Below are 14,104 nucleotides of genomic sequence, written 5' to 3'. Positions count from 1 at the left end.
AATGTGGTTCTTAGGCTGCTTTATATTATCTTTTAATCATTCATAATAAAGAAGCACTCAGATGTCTCTCACCATGCTGACTATGAAGGAGCAGTGATAAACAGGAAAAACAAGGAGGAAAGAAATAATGCAGCGTCATTTCAATTGGATATTGCTCTATGTCAAGTCAGCTGTTTTGGCACAGTCTGTTTTTGGGAAAGGAGCAAAAACACATAGGTCAAACAAAGTTATAGAATAGAATAGTTCAGTTGGAAGTGACCTTCAAAGATCATCTAGTCCAACTGCTTGACCACTTCAGAGTTAAACAAAAGCTAAAACACATTAACGAGGGCAATGCCCAGTTGCCTCTTGAACACTGACAGCCCTGGGATATCAAACACCTCTCTAGGAAGCCTGCTGTCAACCAGCTGCCCCAGATCCCTTTCTGCTGAGCTGCTCTCTAGCCACTGTCTCCCAGTCTGTACCTGTGTCTGGCATTACTCTGTCGCAATAGTTTAAATTGATTGTTACTTCTTAGCAGATGTTCTATAAATCTGTATTTGAGGGGGGAAAAAAAAAGGAAGAAAAAAAAAGGAAATAAAAAGAAAATGATTTTTTTCCTCATTGCTTTTGTGAATTGCAGGATGTCCAATATGTAGATATTGACCATATGGAACGGCAACTGGACTTCACTCTTGGCGCACGCTTTGCGGGATTACCGGCTCTAATTAACAAAATAAAAGCAGAAGGAATGAGATTCATCATTATCCTGGTCAGTTTGGCATACTTTTTTCATTGCAGAATTCAGAATGTGTTTAAAAGCATTTCTAAACTTATTTTTTCAGCATAAAGCAAAAGTTTGTTACATTTCATTTTAGGATCCAACTATCTCTGGAAACGAAACTGATTATCCTACTTTCTCGAGAGGTGTAGCCGACGATGTCTTCATCAAGTGGCCGAATACCAATGACATTATATATTCCAAGGTAGTATTCTTAAAAAGTGTACGACCATAGAGGTATGCCATATCCAAGTGAGCATCATATCAGCCTAGACTTCAGTGCTATCCATAGGCACAGTCTGCTAACATTATGTTCATGCCTGAATGTAAATGATACGTTGAATAAATACTGCAAACTGAATTGTCTTCAGTATATGCTGTCATTCATATATGTGGCAGTAAAGAATTGTTATATCGTTCTGTTGCCAGTGCTCAGTTATATTCAGCGTGGTTTAATAATTTCAAAATGTTCTCTGTCCTATAGGTCTGGCCGTTTCTTCCCAATGTTGAAGTCAATGAGTCACTTCCCGAGCAAACCCAAATACAGGTAAATATTGGTACGGTTTGGCTATTGTCTCAAATATAGAGGGAGAAGTACATCATTTAAGAAAAAATAGCAGCGAGCTAGTTGATAAAATCTCACGTCAGAAATAAGATGCAGAAAATGGCCAGCCTTCCTAACAAAGTCAGAACAGAAAGCAAGTAATTATTTTTTTGTTTTAGAAAATTCCAGCATTTTATCAGTGGGATGCTTCCAGTGCTCTATCTTTTCTATTGTCCTATTTTTACAGCTCTATGGAGCACATGCAGCTTTCCCAGACTTCTTCCGCAATTCCACAGTGGAGTGGTGGAAGAGAGAAATCCTGGAGTTCTACAACAATCCCCGTGACAGCTCAAAAAGTGTGAAGTTTGATGGCCTGTGGATTGTAAGTGTAGAAATGCATCTGATTTGTGGTGTGAATGTGTGTCAAGCACGTGTGGAGCTGCAGACTGAGATTGCAGCTGCGAGGGTTCTCAAGGGCATCTACAATACTGCTTGTTTGTAATTTAGAATTCAGTGTATTTTGTATGATTGAAGGAAATACAATCAAGTTTTGCTCTGTATTTTTAGGACATGAATGAACCGGCAACTTTTTATAATGGCGCCATTGGTGGTTGTAGAGATGACCTCCTTAATAAGCCACCATATATTCCTCGTAAGTCTGATGAGTCCATAAAATGGTGTTAGGTCATTCTCACTACTATGACATTTCTTACATATTGGTGCATGTGGCATGAATTCCTATAGTTAGGTATATTAAACCACAACTAAGCTCCTAACTGAAAGTGTCCCTTCTAGCTAGCATTTATCTATACATAAAAATAATTGACATTCTTAACTAGGCTTTACTTAAGTGCTGGTATGAGGTAGTACAACTCAGGAACTATTTATTAATGTTCATCATTCATCACTCTGCTGTTCTGCTATTAGAGTAGTCCTATTGCTTACTGTGGTCTTCAGTTGTTATAAATAGTTTCTCAGGAAACATCGGGAAGTTAATATTCAGACATAGGCCTTCACCAGCACATGCAACACCCAACCCAATTTATGTTTATATGGATGACAGGACAGGGTTTACAAAGATGTGCAGTATCTGCTGAATTAGGATATACCCTGTTTATTCTTTGAGCCGCTCCAATAAGAGCATCTATAACAGAGCTATTAACACGCTTAGAAACCCTGATGCCTGCATAGGACTAATGGAGCTATCCCATTTGAAAAAGATGGAAACGCTCTTTTATAATAAGTCATAGATGACAGTATAGATGCCTAACAGAGAGTGAACACAAAAGAAATCATGACCATTAACAAAAATTAACTGCAGTTGTTATTGAATATTCCTCATTAAAAAGCATGTATTCTTTTCTTCTTCCCTTCTCATTAGATTTGGGATCCCGGGCAGATGGTTTAATTGTCAAAACTCCATGCATGGAAGGTCAGCAGTATCTTCCGGACGGTACCCCAGTTAGACACTATGATGTCCACAGTCTTTACGGATGGTCACAAACAAAACCTACCCTCGAGTAAGTGAGATTTGCATACTTTCTTGCTATCTCCAAAATGTGCTGCCAAGAAAGTTGGTGTCCATATTCTTATGGCCCAAACCTGCCTGAGTCTCTTTCAGATGTCTGCGAAATCTTCCTTTTCATCCTAGTAGTGTTGATTCTGCCGTTCTGTTCAAAGTGGAGTTTGGTGTTCAGAGCACCAATGCTCCAGGTTTTGCAGTTGGCAGTATTTCAGTCACGTTCCTGCTCAGCTTGTGCTGTGATCTCGCGTGTGGCGCAAGCAGGGTGGTAGGAACCTGAGCAAGGATGTGCAGGGGAAGGCATGGTGGGTGTGTGCAGGTCGGAGCTGAAGCTGAGCTTCCACTGTTGCAGTGCAATAAAGGCATACTGCTGTTGGAGCCAAGTAGAAAAAAACTAACTCAAGCATGTCTACACCAGCAGCAGCATCACTCGTTGTGTCAGGACAGGCAGGCAAAGCCTTTATTTTGAGTGTGGCAGCTTTAAAATCACTGACCCTGAGCAGATGCAATTTTCAAGGTACCTTTTAGCGGTAGTTTACCCGAGTCTGATATTAAAGAAAGTTACTCTTCACCTAGCTGCAGAGCAAGTCTTTGTATAGCAGTTCTAAGGGTTTCATCCATGCACATTTTAAGTTGTGCAAACCCAACTGCTGACCTGTATTATGAAATGAGGTGGTCACGGTGCTATTTCTCATATAGTTTAATTGGGATGTAATAACTCGCCACCAATCGTTGTCCTGTCCCAGGGCGTTCACACATAACAGTCCCAGGGCGTTCACACATAACACGTTGCCTTTTCAGCAGAGGTTTCTATTGAGTCAAGGCCGTCCTGGGGCGATGCTCAGCATTGTAAATGGGAGCAGTCAATCAAAAGGCATTGCTCTGCTATTCTGTTACAAGGCAGAACAGAGAACAGGTCTGAACATTTGGATCAGCTGTTGTTAACAGTAATTACTCCATGACAGTCTCACCTAATTACTGCAATTAAAATATAAAACATGTGTTTTTTGTTTCTAGCTAGTGCTAGGATAGCCTCTTTTACTTCTAGCCTTGATACTGTTTTAGCCTTACACATGTAGTGAGGGAGAATGAATACAGGTTTTTTAAGAATGTTAATTTAAGAAGGGCTCTATTATCTTGGGTATTCAAAATTACTTGAATATGGGTGAAGAGAGAAAACAGTGACTTTTAAAACACACATTCTGTTCATAAGGCTTTCCTTTTAGGAATTTATTTTCTCAGTTCCAAGACAGATGTCATTACCTGTTTCTTAGTGAATAGGATCCCAGCTGACTTTAGATAGCGTCTGATCTAACGATAGTATATTTGTGCTGTTTCATTTCCAATTCAATGAGTAAGCAAGGAACAGCGTTTCCTTATAGGTCTTAATGATCTTAAAGCCCTTGGTAACTTTGATGTTGCCATAAGACAAGAAAATACCAAGGCTATTTGATTTTTTGACTGAGTGGATGCTACTGTCGGCAGCGTGCATGGCAGCGCTGTCGGTCAAGGCACACATGAATCTGCTGACAGGAGAGGGAGGAAAGTCTGATACCTCTGCTGTCAGCCAAATCACATGCAATTTGGATATTGTAAATAGACAATAATTTAACAGTGGGAGCAATATTGTTGTCATTCCTGTGCATCAGGTGTGAACTGAAATGTAGTGAAATATTTTCTTCTCTGTTGAGAGAATCTTATGTAATAAGTTCTCGTGTAATTTATTTCTTCATCTATTTTCAATGTCAGCGCTTTGCGGAATGCCACAAAAGAGCGTGGGATCGTCATCACCCGCTCAACGTATCCCAGCAGTGGAAGATGGGCTGGACATTGGCTGGGTGATAACAAGGCAGCTTGGGATCAGCTGGCTAAATCTGTTATTGGTATGTAGAAAGAAGAAGGTCTCTAATCAGTATATTCTGTGCAGTAACTCCTTTTCCTTGACTTACCTGCTTTTAGAATTTATTGGTTTTAACTGAAATACGCTCTTTGTTCAACAACCAGAATCCATGGTCAATTCCTTTGTGACTACTACTTCTTTACTTCTCCCCTGGTTGTTGGGAGCTCCTTTATTCCCCTGGGACCAGCCACCTCCCCCCGTTGTGTTCTGTCACCTCAGTTCTAATCATCTGCTAGTGCTGCTGTCCGACATATCTTTGTTTCTGACAAATCATCTCCCAACTCTTTCTGTAGAAGAAAAACAAGAGAAATTAGAGAAATTGTGATTTATTTTTTTTTCTCATTCAGCACTATAATATATATTATCTAGCACGACCATTAGCATATGAAAGGGGGAAGAAAAACAGCTGGTAACGAATTATTTCTCCTTTCAGGTATGATGGAGTTCAGCCTCTTTGGAATATCTTATGTAAGCTAACCAGTTATTATATTTTATTTAATTATCTTGACACTGTACAAGAATTTACAGTATTCCAACTGGATTGTTTGTCAACTTTCAGACAGGAGCTGATATCTGTGGCTTCTTTAATGACTCACAGTATGAGTTGTGTCTTCGCTGGATGCAGCTGGGTGCATTTTACCCATATTCAAGGAATCACAATGAGAAAGGAACAAGAGTGAGTTTCAGATTTTTAATGGTTGTTAATGGATAGACCTTTGCAATGCACATGTAGAGAACAGCTGGGGCATCACACAAGCCAGCCAGTGTCAAAAAAAAGCACATTCCAAGCAAAACGGACATGAAAAGACACGGTTCGCTCTTCATCAAAAAAATAAGTCTGTGTTTGTATGCTAGCTCTGCTGCAATCCTCCCCCCTCGCATGGGAGGTTTTATGCCTGCAGAGGGGCTGCTCTGGGATTTAGACCACTTGAAGGAAGCATATACTATGTTTGATTTGACTGAATCCAACTCCTACCTATTGTTCCCTTTAGGCCGTTTTGATTTACAGTCACTACACTAAAATACAGTGCTTTTGTGGCAAATGCTGTTAAAGGAGCAAAACTGACCTTGGAGTTTGAAGCCCTAATTGTCCATAATTATTACCATAAATGAGAAAACGGGACAGTGTAATATGACTCTGGAATAAGAGTCAGGAATTTATGTACTTTACACATTTGCCACCATCAGATATTGTATTTCTTTTAGGAATAAAGGAAAATAATTGCTTAAATGTAGGTCTGTGCTGGCCAAGGACTATATTGTAGAAAGCTGTAAAAGTAGATAAGTGGAAAAATAAAAATTGAAACAGCACGTAGATTCCAGTTAAAGCTTCAGGTCTAGCCTAGTAGTGCTATTTGTGTGGCACATGTCTAATGAATCCGATTCTTCTTTTCAAAACCTACGTGCTTATCTTGCCACGGCACACCTTTCGATAGGACTTCCAAAGCCTTTAAAAATGCAGATTCAGGGTTATCATGTTGCTTGCAGTCTTAGCCAATTTGCCAAGGTATTGTTCAATACGTTTAGTAAAGATTGGAAGTGCTCCCTGACATCAGTCATTAGTGCTTTGGTCTCTTTTTGCAAGTCCTGAGTGCTGCCCTGCAGGAGAGAGGGATAATAAATTATGTACTCCAGGATGTGTAATGCCTTCAGGACAACTTGCAAGAAATATTTTTTACAGTACTCCCCACAGGTTTTTCTCTTCTTCCTTCTTTCTAGTTCCCCTCTTAGGGATGACAGTCATACCTACTGTTTTCACTGTCACTTAGTCCTTAACTGAAGGATAAGTAAATGGAGGTGCTGTAGTTTGGAGGCAGAGGAATTTGCAAGGGTCTACTGAAACTTTCACAGCTGTCTTGCCAGGCAGATTTTGATGCACATTTGGTAATTACTACTACTGCCACTACTACGGTTAGGTTTTATGAAGTCATGAGAAAAACATAAAACGAAAGAGATGCTAAATGTGAACACTCTTGTAAACATCAGCATTATTTTTTTCCATAGCTGTTCTAAACACAGTAAGCCAGTTTGAGTAGCAACTGTCTCTTCTCTTTTAGAGGCAAGATCCTGTTTCCTGGAATGCAACATTTGAGGACATTTCCAGGAAGGTGCTGAATATAAGATACACTCTGTTACCCTATTTTTATACATTAATGTACGACGCCCATGCCCACGGCAGTACTGTGATCCGCCCCGTACTCCATGAGTAAGTGTGACTTCTTTGCTCCTCTCGTCAAGAATTTCAACAACAAATTCTGGAGTTAGAACCCTCCTAATGATGTTTTCCATTATTTAGAGCATTTTTTGTGTTTTTTTTTTTTTTTTTAAAAAAAAGTATGAAATTGAGAATATGAGAAGTTCTCTGTTTTATGCTATGCAAAACTGAACATTTGCTTAGCTAGAGTTAATGTATACATTTTAAAGCTCACCCTTAGCCTCTTTAGGGAGAAACAACAATTGTGTTTCATTGAATGCTAGACATATTGATGCTAGATATATGTAGAATAAAAAGCAGATGTTGCAAAAACAGGTGGACAAAAACTTTAAGCAAAGAAGAGGGTGATAAATCTGCCATAAGTCATGACAGAGTTTTGCAGGGAAAAGCATATTTTATTTATTTATCTATTTATTTTTTACTGGCCAAACTGATAGAATTGATCAAAAAAAAAAAAAAGTTATTGGTTGTACAAAGCCTTCTTTGTCCCTGGAAGGACAAAGGTTTAGCTCCTTTTATTATAAGATGTGCTCTAGTGTATATATAGTATATATACGCTTGTCTTGGCTAAAGATCATTGAGCTGTTTACATGTATTGTCTTGATTTTTTTGAAACCACCTGCCCAAGGAAAAAGTGACACAGATGAGAAAATGATTCACAGTCTGACCACTACCTAATCTTAGTACTGCCGATATCTCCAAAGCAAAACTGATCTTTTGAGTTTTGTGGTCTAAAAATCCTGAAAATCAATTTGCCAAAGGAACGGCAAAAAAAGAAAACTAAGTAATAGCCTGCATTCCTGCAATGATTTTCACATTAGGATCTCTGTGCATTCTTGGCAAACAATAATTGATCTATTTAAAAGGAGACAGATAAATAAAGTATATATTTTAATCACCTATCTCAGTTATTGTTAATACTAGAATAAATACAGATGAGGAAATAACAGCTACTAGGAATAGTAGATTGCATTACTGATGAAAGCATCTGAAAAGAACATTTTGGAAAAGTTCAGCACTCAATGTTTAATCAAGATTCTGTTAACGTGCAGGTTTGTGGAAGACAGAGCAACATGGGATATATATGAACAATTCCTTTGGGGACCTGCACTGCTCATCAGCCCTGTAATGCAACCGGTATGTGCTTAAGCACCCAAGTGTATATGAAAGTATTAAAGCTACTTTAGCTAAACTTTCCTCTTTGCTTTAACTTCCCTAAAAAACGTATCTTTAATTCCAGAATGCTGTAACGGTGGATGCTTACATACCTGATGCCCGCTGGTATGATTACTACACAGTAAGTCATTTTCAAAATTGTATGTATTCCTTATAATGTTGTTCAGATAGTAGCAGGGTGTGCTGAGGTGTGAAGCCACTATCTCCCTTTTACAAACTTGTGTTTATCATCATTTCTTGGCATTATAACAACTACATCTTCTTAGCTGTTTTCTTATAAAAATCCTTAGTTCCTTTTATTGTAATAATGTTTAACAGGACCAGAGCTGTACTACGTACTATGTACTTGAACTATGTACTCCTGCCTCCTTCTTTCCCCCCAGCTTTTATTGCAAAGCATGACATCGTATACTATGGAATATCCCTTTGGTCAGTCTGTGTCCGTTGTCTTGGCTGTGTCCCCTCCACAGCCTACAAACTGGCAGGGCAGCGTGAGAAGCAGAAAAGTCTGTGACTCTGTATAAGCACTGCTCAGCAACCACTAAAACACCAGTGTGTTATCAACACCATTTTCATCGTAAATCTGAAACTTAGCACCACGCAAGCTTCTTTGAAGAAAATTAACACTATCCCAGCCAAAACTAGCATAAGAATGCTGGAATGGAGAAAGACAAACAGGGTTAGCTGCACCAGCCTTTCATGGAAGATAAGAAAAGACTAATAAGAAGGAGTAGGCATTAAAAATCACTTCGTTGATCACATGTTTGTATTTCACCTGAATGGCCACTTTGATTCAGCTGCTCTCCCCTGAGGTTTGTAAACACTTTTTCAGATGCATAGCTTTATGGTTTCTCTTATGTAGAGAGAGCAATGTAGGGCATTATGTAGTTACTCCTGTATTAACAGCACGATTTGTAGAAACAACTCCTAAGGAATCTGCCTAGCAAAAAAAATAAATAATAATAATAATTATTATTATTATTTCATTCTAAAATAACTGTAAAGGGAGATCAATTCAACAGAAGACATTTTTTTTTCCATAAACAGGATGAATACATTGGTATTAGGCGACAGTCAGTAACTCTATCAGCTCCTTTGGACCATATCAATCTTCATATCCGAGGCGGTTACATTCTCGCATGGCAACAACCTGCTAATACAACTTTTTACAGGTACAATAAGAATAACTAGAATATTAAAATTTAGTTGTAGTTATCATATTAATTAATAATATCATATTATTACCAGTCTTTAAAGAATACATTTATTTATAGAAGCACCTGAGATTTGTGGATGCTTTTTCTCTTCAGTCTCTTCCTAATGGTCTCCTTTAAATGTAATGCTGTGGGGTCAAGAAAATGAGTATCAGAGACCAGATGAATGGCAGACAATATTTCTAAAACAAGTTCTAATGCTTGGGAGAGAGGAAATGTGATTAGCTGAGGATATTAAGGAAAAAAAATATTCTGTTTTGTACAGCCGGAAAAACCCAATGGGACTTACTGTTGCTTTGAATGACACTCAGATGGCAGAAGGACAGCTTTATTGGGATGATGGGGTTCGCATTGGTACGTATCATGTTTTCTTGTCATCCTAAAAAACCTTTCCAGCTGTGAGGGTGGTAGAACACTGCAACAGGCTGCCAAGAGAGGCTGTGGAGCCTCCATCTTTGGAAATATTCAAAGCCCAAATTAAAACAGAGAAACAAAAAACAATGAGAGGAACTGGAAAGAGATGAAACAAATTACAGCAGTCCGTGAACAGCAAATAATGCTCAGCAGCTAGCTAACCACTTTTTTGTCTGCGGTTCTAACAATAACATTGCTGTCAAAGTGGAAATGTGAAGCTATAAGAAACTGCAACCCTTCGCCATCACTTGGGAAAAAAAAAAAGGCTTTTGTGGTTGCTTATGCCTTAGAAGTCCTCAGTGTAGTGGGGGGTGTTTGAGCATTAGCGGCATATGGATATGCCAGACTCTGCTGGCCAAAGCAAGCCCAATTCTGGAGGCCTTATCTGAGCACGCCCTCAGAGCCAAAAATTAAAGCTCCACGTTAACAAAGTGATTTTTACTGATTGAGACCACAGAATGCTACGATTTATAGAATTAATATTTGGTATCAAAGAAATGGTGTCCTGGACCTAGGGCAGCAAATATAACAAAGACTTGTCCTCAAACCTATGGGAGCCATAACCATAGGAAACGTGGGAAGCTTTCACTGATTTCCTCAGCATTAGTAAATCTAAATTGTCTTCAGACAAGAGATATTTGCGAGCTGTTTATCCTTCCTATACAGAGCCTATTACCCTTGTAATAACAATAAGCCGTTACCTGAGATTACGACAAATAACGCAGAAAACTGTTATGTTGCACAGTGATGTGTAGGGAAGTTTGCTGTAGAGCAGAAAGGCAGTACCTTCAATGCCTGTTATCATCAGCACTACTTTCATTAGTTCATTAGAGTTCATTTAGTACTGAATAAGAGGACTGGTAGAATATACAACGGTGATTTCAAAGAAGCATCAACATATATAGTAATCATGTGTAATTGGACAGTGAATAGAGGTAGAGGTAGGAAAAGCACTTCTTGCACAAATACAGTTATGCTCTTTTTATAGAGAGAGAGACAAATATACAAATTTGGGTAGAGCATACATACACACTTCTTCAATTGAATGTTTTATAATATTTTAACTGAACAGCTAAACAGCGAACACATTTGATTGTATCCTTTCTTTCTAACAGACGCATATGAAGATGGTGCATATCTGCTAACATCATTTACTGCTAAGCAGGTATGTAATGCTAGCTAACAGTTTCCGAATAATCACTTGAGGTGATCCTTGTCACATTTTTAACTATTTGTATTTTAATTTGTCCCTTTGCAAAGTTTAGATATTCCCCTTTCAGACTGATCCTGGATGACAGAGTAATTGTTATTCAGTAGGGCGAAGACTGTTGTGGGTCTCTAAATGTTGCTTTAAGAACTTCTTTGGGATCCCAGCAGCATATGTGAGTGCACACTAGAAGAACAAACTCGTTTGGCATTCTTTGTACTCATATACATCAGAGTAATCTAGTTTATTTCAGTGGGGTTATTCCACAGAGGTGCATAGTCATTTTAAGGAGCTGGCCCAGACTGAAAGCTGCAGGACGGATGTTGGTGCACATCCTTTAGATGGAGATGATTTCTCACAGAGCACTGGGTTTAAACCTGGATCAGGCCTCACAGCAGCTGGGATATGAGGCATAACTGCTGTCCCAGGGATAGCGGGGAAGGTCTGTCCGTGCAGCAATTAAAGACACAGCGGATTCCAGGATCTAGATAGACTAACAATGTGAAGAAAACTGAAGCCTTCAACGTCTGCAAAATAAATAAAAACATACAGACATATTTTCTTTAAAATGCATGGGAAGTGAGGAAAGCAATTGAAAGGCTCAAGTAGACTTGTACCCATGTAATTACTGCATCCTATTTCATTTTTTTTTCTTTCAGAATGTTTTAGATATCACAGTTGTGCATCCTGGTTACACTGATCCAAACAACTTAAAGTTTACTGAAATTAAAGTCCTGGGCGTGAACACCAACGTTCAGCATGTAGCTGTATTGCAGAATGGTGTGGTAATTCCTTCAGCTCACACTGTGAGATACGACAGCACCACCCAGGTGAGACGCTGTTTTTCGCATAATGCCACCTTCACAACTGAATATGTCCTCTTAAGCCTTTGGGGATTCAGCTCTCAGCTCTAATACCATATTTAGAGGATAGTTCAGCAGGACATATCATCATTAACTGACAGTCACTTTTAGGAGGTACTGTTCAATAGAGAGTAAATATTGTGCAGGGAGTGCGGTAGAGTTTTTAAGCACAGAAGTTACTGTAGAGGAACCCAGGCTGCTCCTGACTGTGAAGAAATGGTGGGGTTTGTTTTGTGCTGGTTTCTACTCTTCCTAATAGCTTACTCACAGCCTGCAATTTGAGGGAAGGAAAAGCAACAAATGTTTTTGTAGTCTCTACATGACCCTATTGTTGTCAGTTTTGTCTGCACTAAAAAGTTCCTCTGAATGAAGGGATGATAGCTTATTGATCAGAAATAGAAAGCCTATGCTGTCTCAACTAACCAGTGATACAATCACAAAAGAAAGAATATATATTTTTAATTATATATTTATTATATATTTTACTTATATATATATATAAAAATCCACTACACTCTGTTAAATGCAGAAAAAACAAACAAACAAAAAATACAAGAGTGTATCCTCAATGTATAGTTACCGTTTTTGTTTTTCCACAGGTCCTGAGTATCACCCAGCTTCAACTTGAATTAGGCCAAACCTACGCAGTGCAATGGAGTTAAAATGCCTTCCAAATAACTTTGGCCATATTGCTGAAATTTCTCTTTGTTTTAAAACAGGCTTGAAATGTTCATACTGCCATTTTGTACCCTAAAAATACTTTATTCTGTAAAAACATATAACTTACATTCAGTTCGTATCAAGGTATCATGTGTATAAACGTAGTTTAGTATTGTTGAAGGCTAACTACAAGCTCTCCATGTAATGCAAAACTTATGTTTTAAATACTATGGCACTTGTGTCATATTTCAAAACTGAAATCTGAATGTAAAATTCTATGTTTTCTTTAAGCAGAATCTCTGGCTGACTTCATGCTTGGTAAATTTTGCAAACCAAGATGCATTTGGTGTTACCTGCATGAATTTGGGGCCATAATTCTGCCCATATTTAACTTCTATCATCTTAATTTTAACTCTGCCAATGTAAGTCGCTATTATTAAGAAGTATTTAAAGGCAGATAAATTAATGTTCTCAGATTATACTTTTAGCATGAAACAGTGTTTCCACTTGTTCATCTATAAAATATTAAGGTACTTGCAAAAGTCATTCAAAATATTTTGTATGACTTCAGCCAGACATTTGTGTTCCCCAATGCTGAAGTTGCAAAATTAAACTTGAAGTTTCAAGGTTAACTAATAAATATTGGTCTCTGAGTTTTTATTTCACTGAATGAAATGTCGTATGTTTACTATAATAGTGATTCATGTTAACGACTTTCTGTATCCCAAGAGTGCAGCGAGCAAACTAAACAGATTGGTAAAGCATGTTTACAATTAAATTTGATGGGAAAAAACTGCTGTCAGGAGTAGTAGTAATCTCTACTGACTGTGCTTAAAAATCATTTAAAGGCTGCTTCTCTGCTTTAAAGGTTTGTAGTAGAGCAGCCAAGTAGCTAACATCTCATAGGAAGATCAGTGTTCTAATAGGACTGAATTTGCTGAAATTTGCCTGTAAAGTAAGAAAATTGGAAATGCAAGGAAAAAAAAGTAGTTCATTTAAGTATGAACTGTTTTGATGAATATTTTTGTCCAAAGGAACAAAGTACAATCTTGAGCTAGTGATTACCAGATGCATAAGCAAGCAAACACAAGGAAATTGCTTCAGAAAGGGGACGTGCAGGTTACTAAGCCTTCGACCCATCCCCTGTCAGGTTATGTGCTACCACTCGGTTCCTGCCCAACTGATGTGGGAAACATTAGGCACAGACAAAAGCTTCCAAGAGCTTCTTTTCATCGTTTTTGGTATTACCATGTTTACTTGAGGAAATTCATCATTTGGTTTTCTTGGCTTTGTGAGGGCTTGTCAGAGCACAGCATGTTAGCTGAACTACACGCATTTCGGCCAGGGGGAACGGCTTTTACTGAATCCCCAAGATAATAATTCATCAGGAACTCATTCAGACTGAGAAATCACAGCTTCCAACAGGTGTTGGCTTCCTCAGGGAGGTGCTCCCCACTGTGTCTCTTCCCAAGGGCCGAGGAAATGAGCATTCCTTCCTGCAGTTTGTACACGCATGGGGAGCTGAGAAGGACACAGCCCACAGCTCACTTCTGAAATACTTGTGCAACATCACTGTTCTTAGCTGGAGACCAAGAAAGCTTTACACTGAACTTGGTGGCATTTTTCTGA

At 38.6% G+C, this 14,104-nt stretch overlaps 1 protein-coding gene across 3 annotated transcripts in view; it reads left to right on the top strand.

Annotated features, from left to right (window-relative positions):
* The window catches only part of LOC308199618 (maltase-glucoamylase-like), a 71,883-nt gene extending 58,768 nt beyond the window's left edge, over positions 1–13,115 (top strand). For all 3 annotated transcript variants that reach the window (XM_080604042.1, XM_080604044.1, XM_080604043.1), the window contains exons 55-71: positions 623–751; positions 858–965; positions 1,245–1,307; positions 1,552–1,686; positions 1,872–1,956; positions 2,686–2,824; positions 4,576–4,709; positions 5,160–5,194; positions 5,286–5,402; positions 6,784–6,932; positions 7,994–8,078; positions 8,182–8,238; positions 9,165–9,289; positions 9,597–9,685; positions 10,861–10,910; positions 11,612–11,782; positions 12,415–13,115. In XM_080604042.1, coding sequence (XP_080460168.1) covers positions 623–751; positions 858–965; positions 1,245–1,307; positions 1,552–1,686; positions 1,872–1,956; positions 2,686–2,824; positions 4,576–4,709; positions 5,160–5,194; positions 5,286–5,402; positions 6,784–6,932; positions 7,994–8,078; positions 8,182–8,238; positions 9,165–9,289; positions 9,597–9,685; positions 10,861–10,910; positions 11,612–11,782; positions 12,415–12,477 — 1,734 coding nt within the window. In that variant the 3' untranslated portion in view covers positions 12,478–13,115. The remainder of the gene's footprint in view (positions 1–622; positions 752–857; positions 966–1,244; positions 1,308–1,551; positions 1,687–1,871; positions 1,957–2,685; positions 2,825–4,575; positions 4,710–5,159; positions 5,195–5,285; positions 5,403–6,783; positions 6,933–7,993; positions 8,079–8,181; positions 8,239–9,164; positions 9,290–9,596; positions 9,686–10,860; positions 10,911–11,611; positions 11,783–12,414) is intronic.
* Positions 13,116–14,104: the final 989 nt, after the last annotated feature.

The sequence above is a fragment of the Anser brachyrhynchus genome (assembly GCF_964034855.1).
Source record: "Anser brachyrhynchus genome assembly, chromosome: 9".
In the NCBI taxonomy this organism is placed as follows: Eukaryota; Metazoa; Chordata; class Aves; order Anseriformes; family Anatidae; genus Anser; species Anser brachyrhynchus.
Note: the sequence above shows the minus strand (reverse complement) of the source record. Positions and strands in the feature narration are given on the sequence as shown.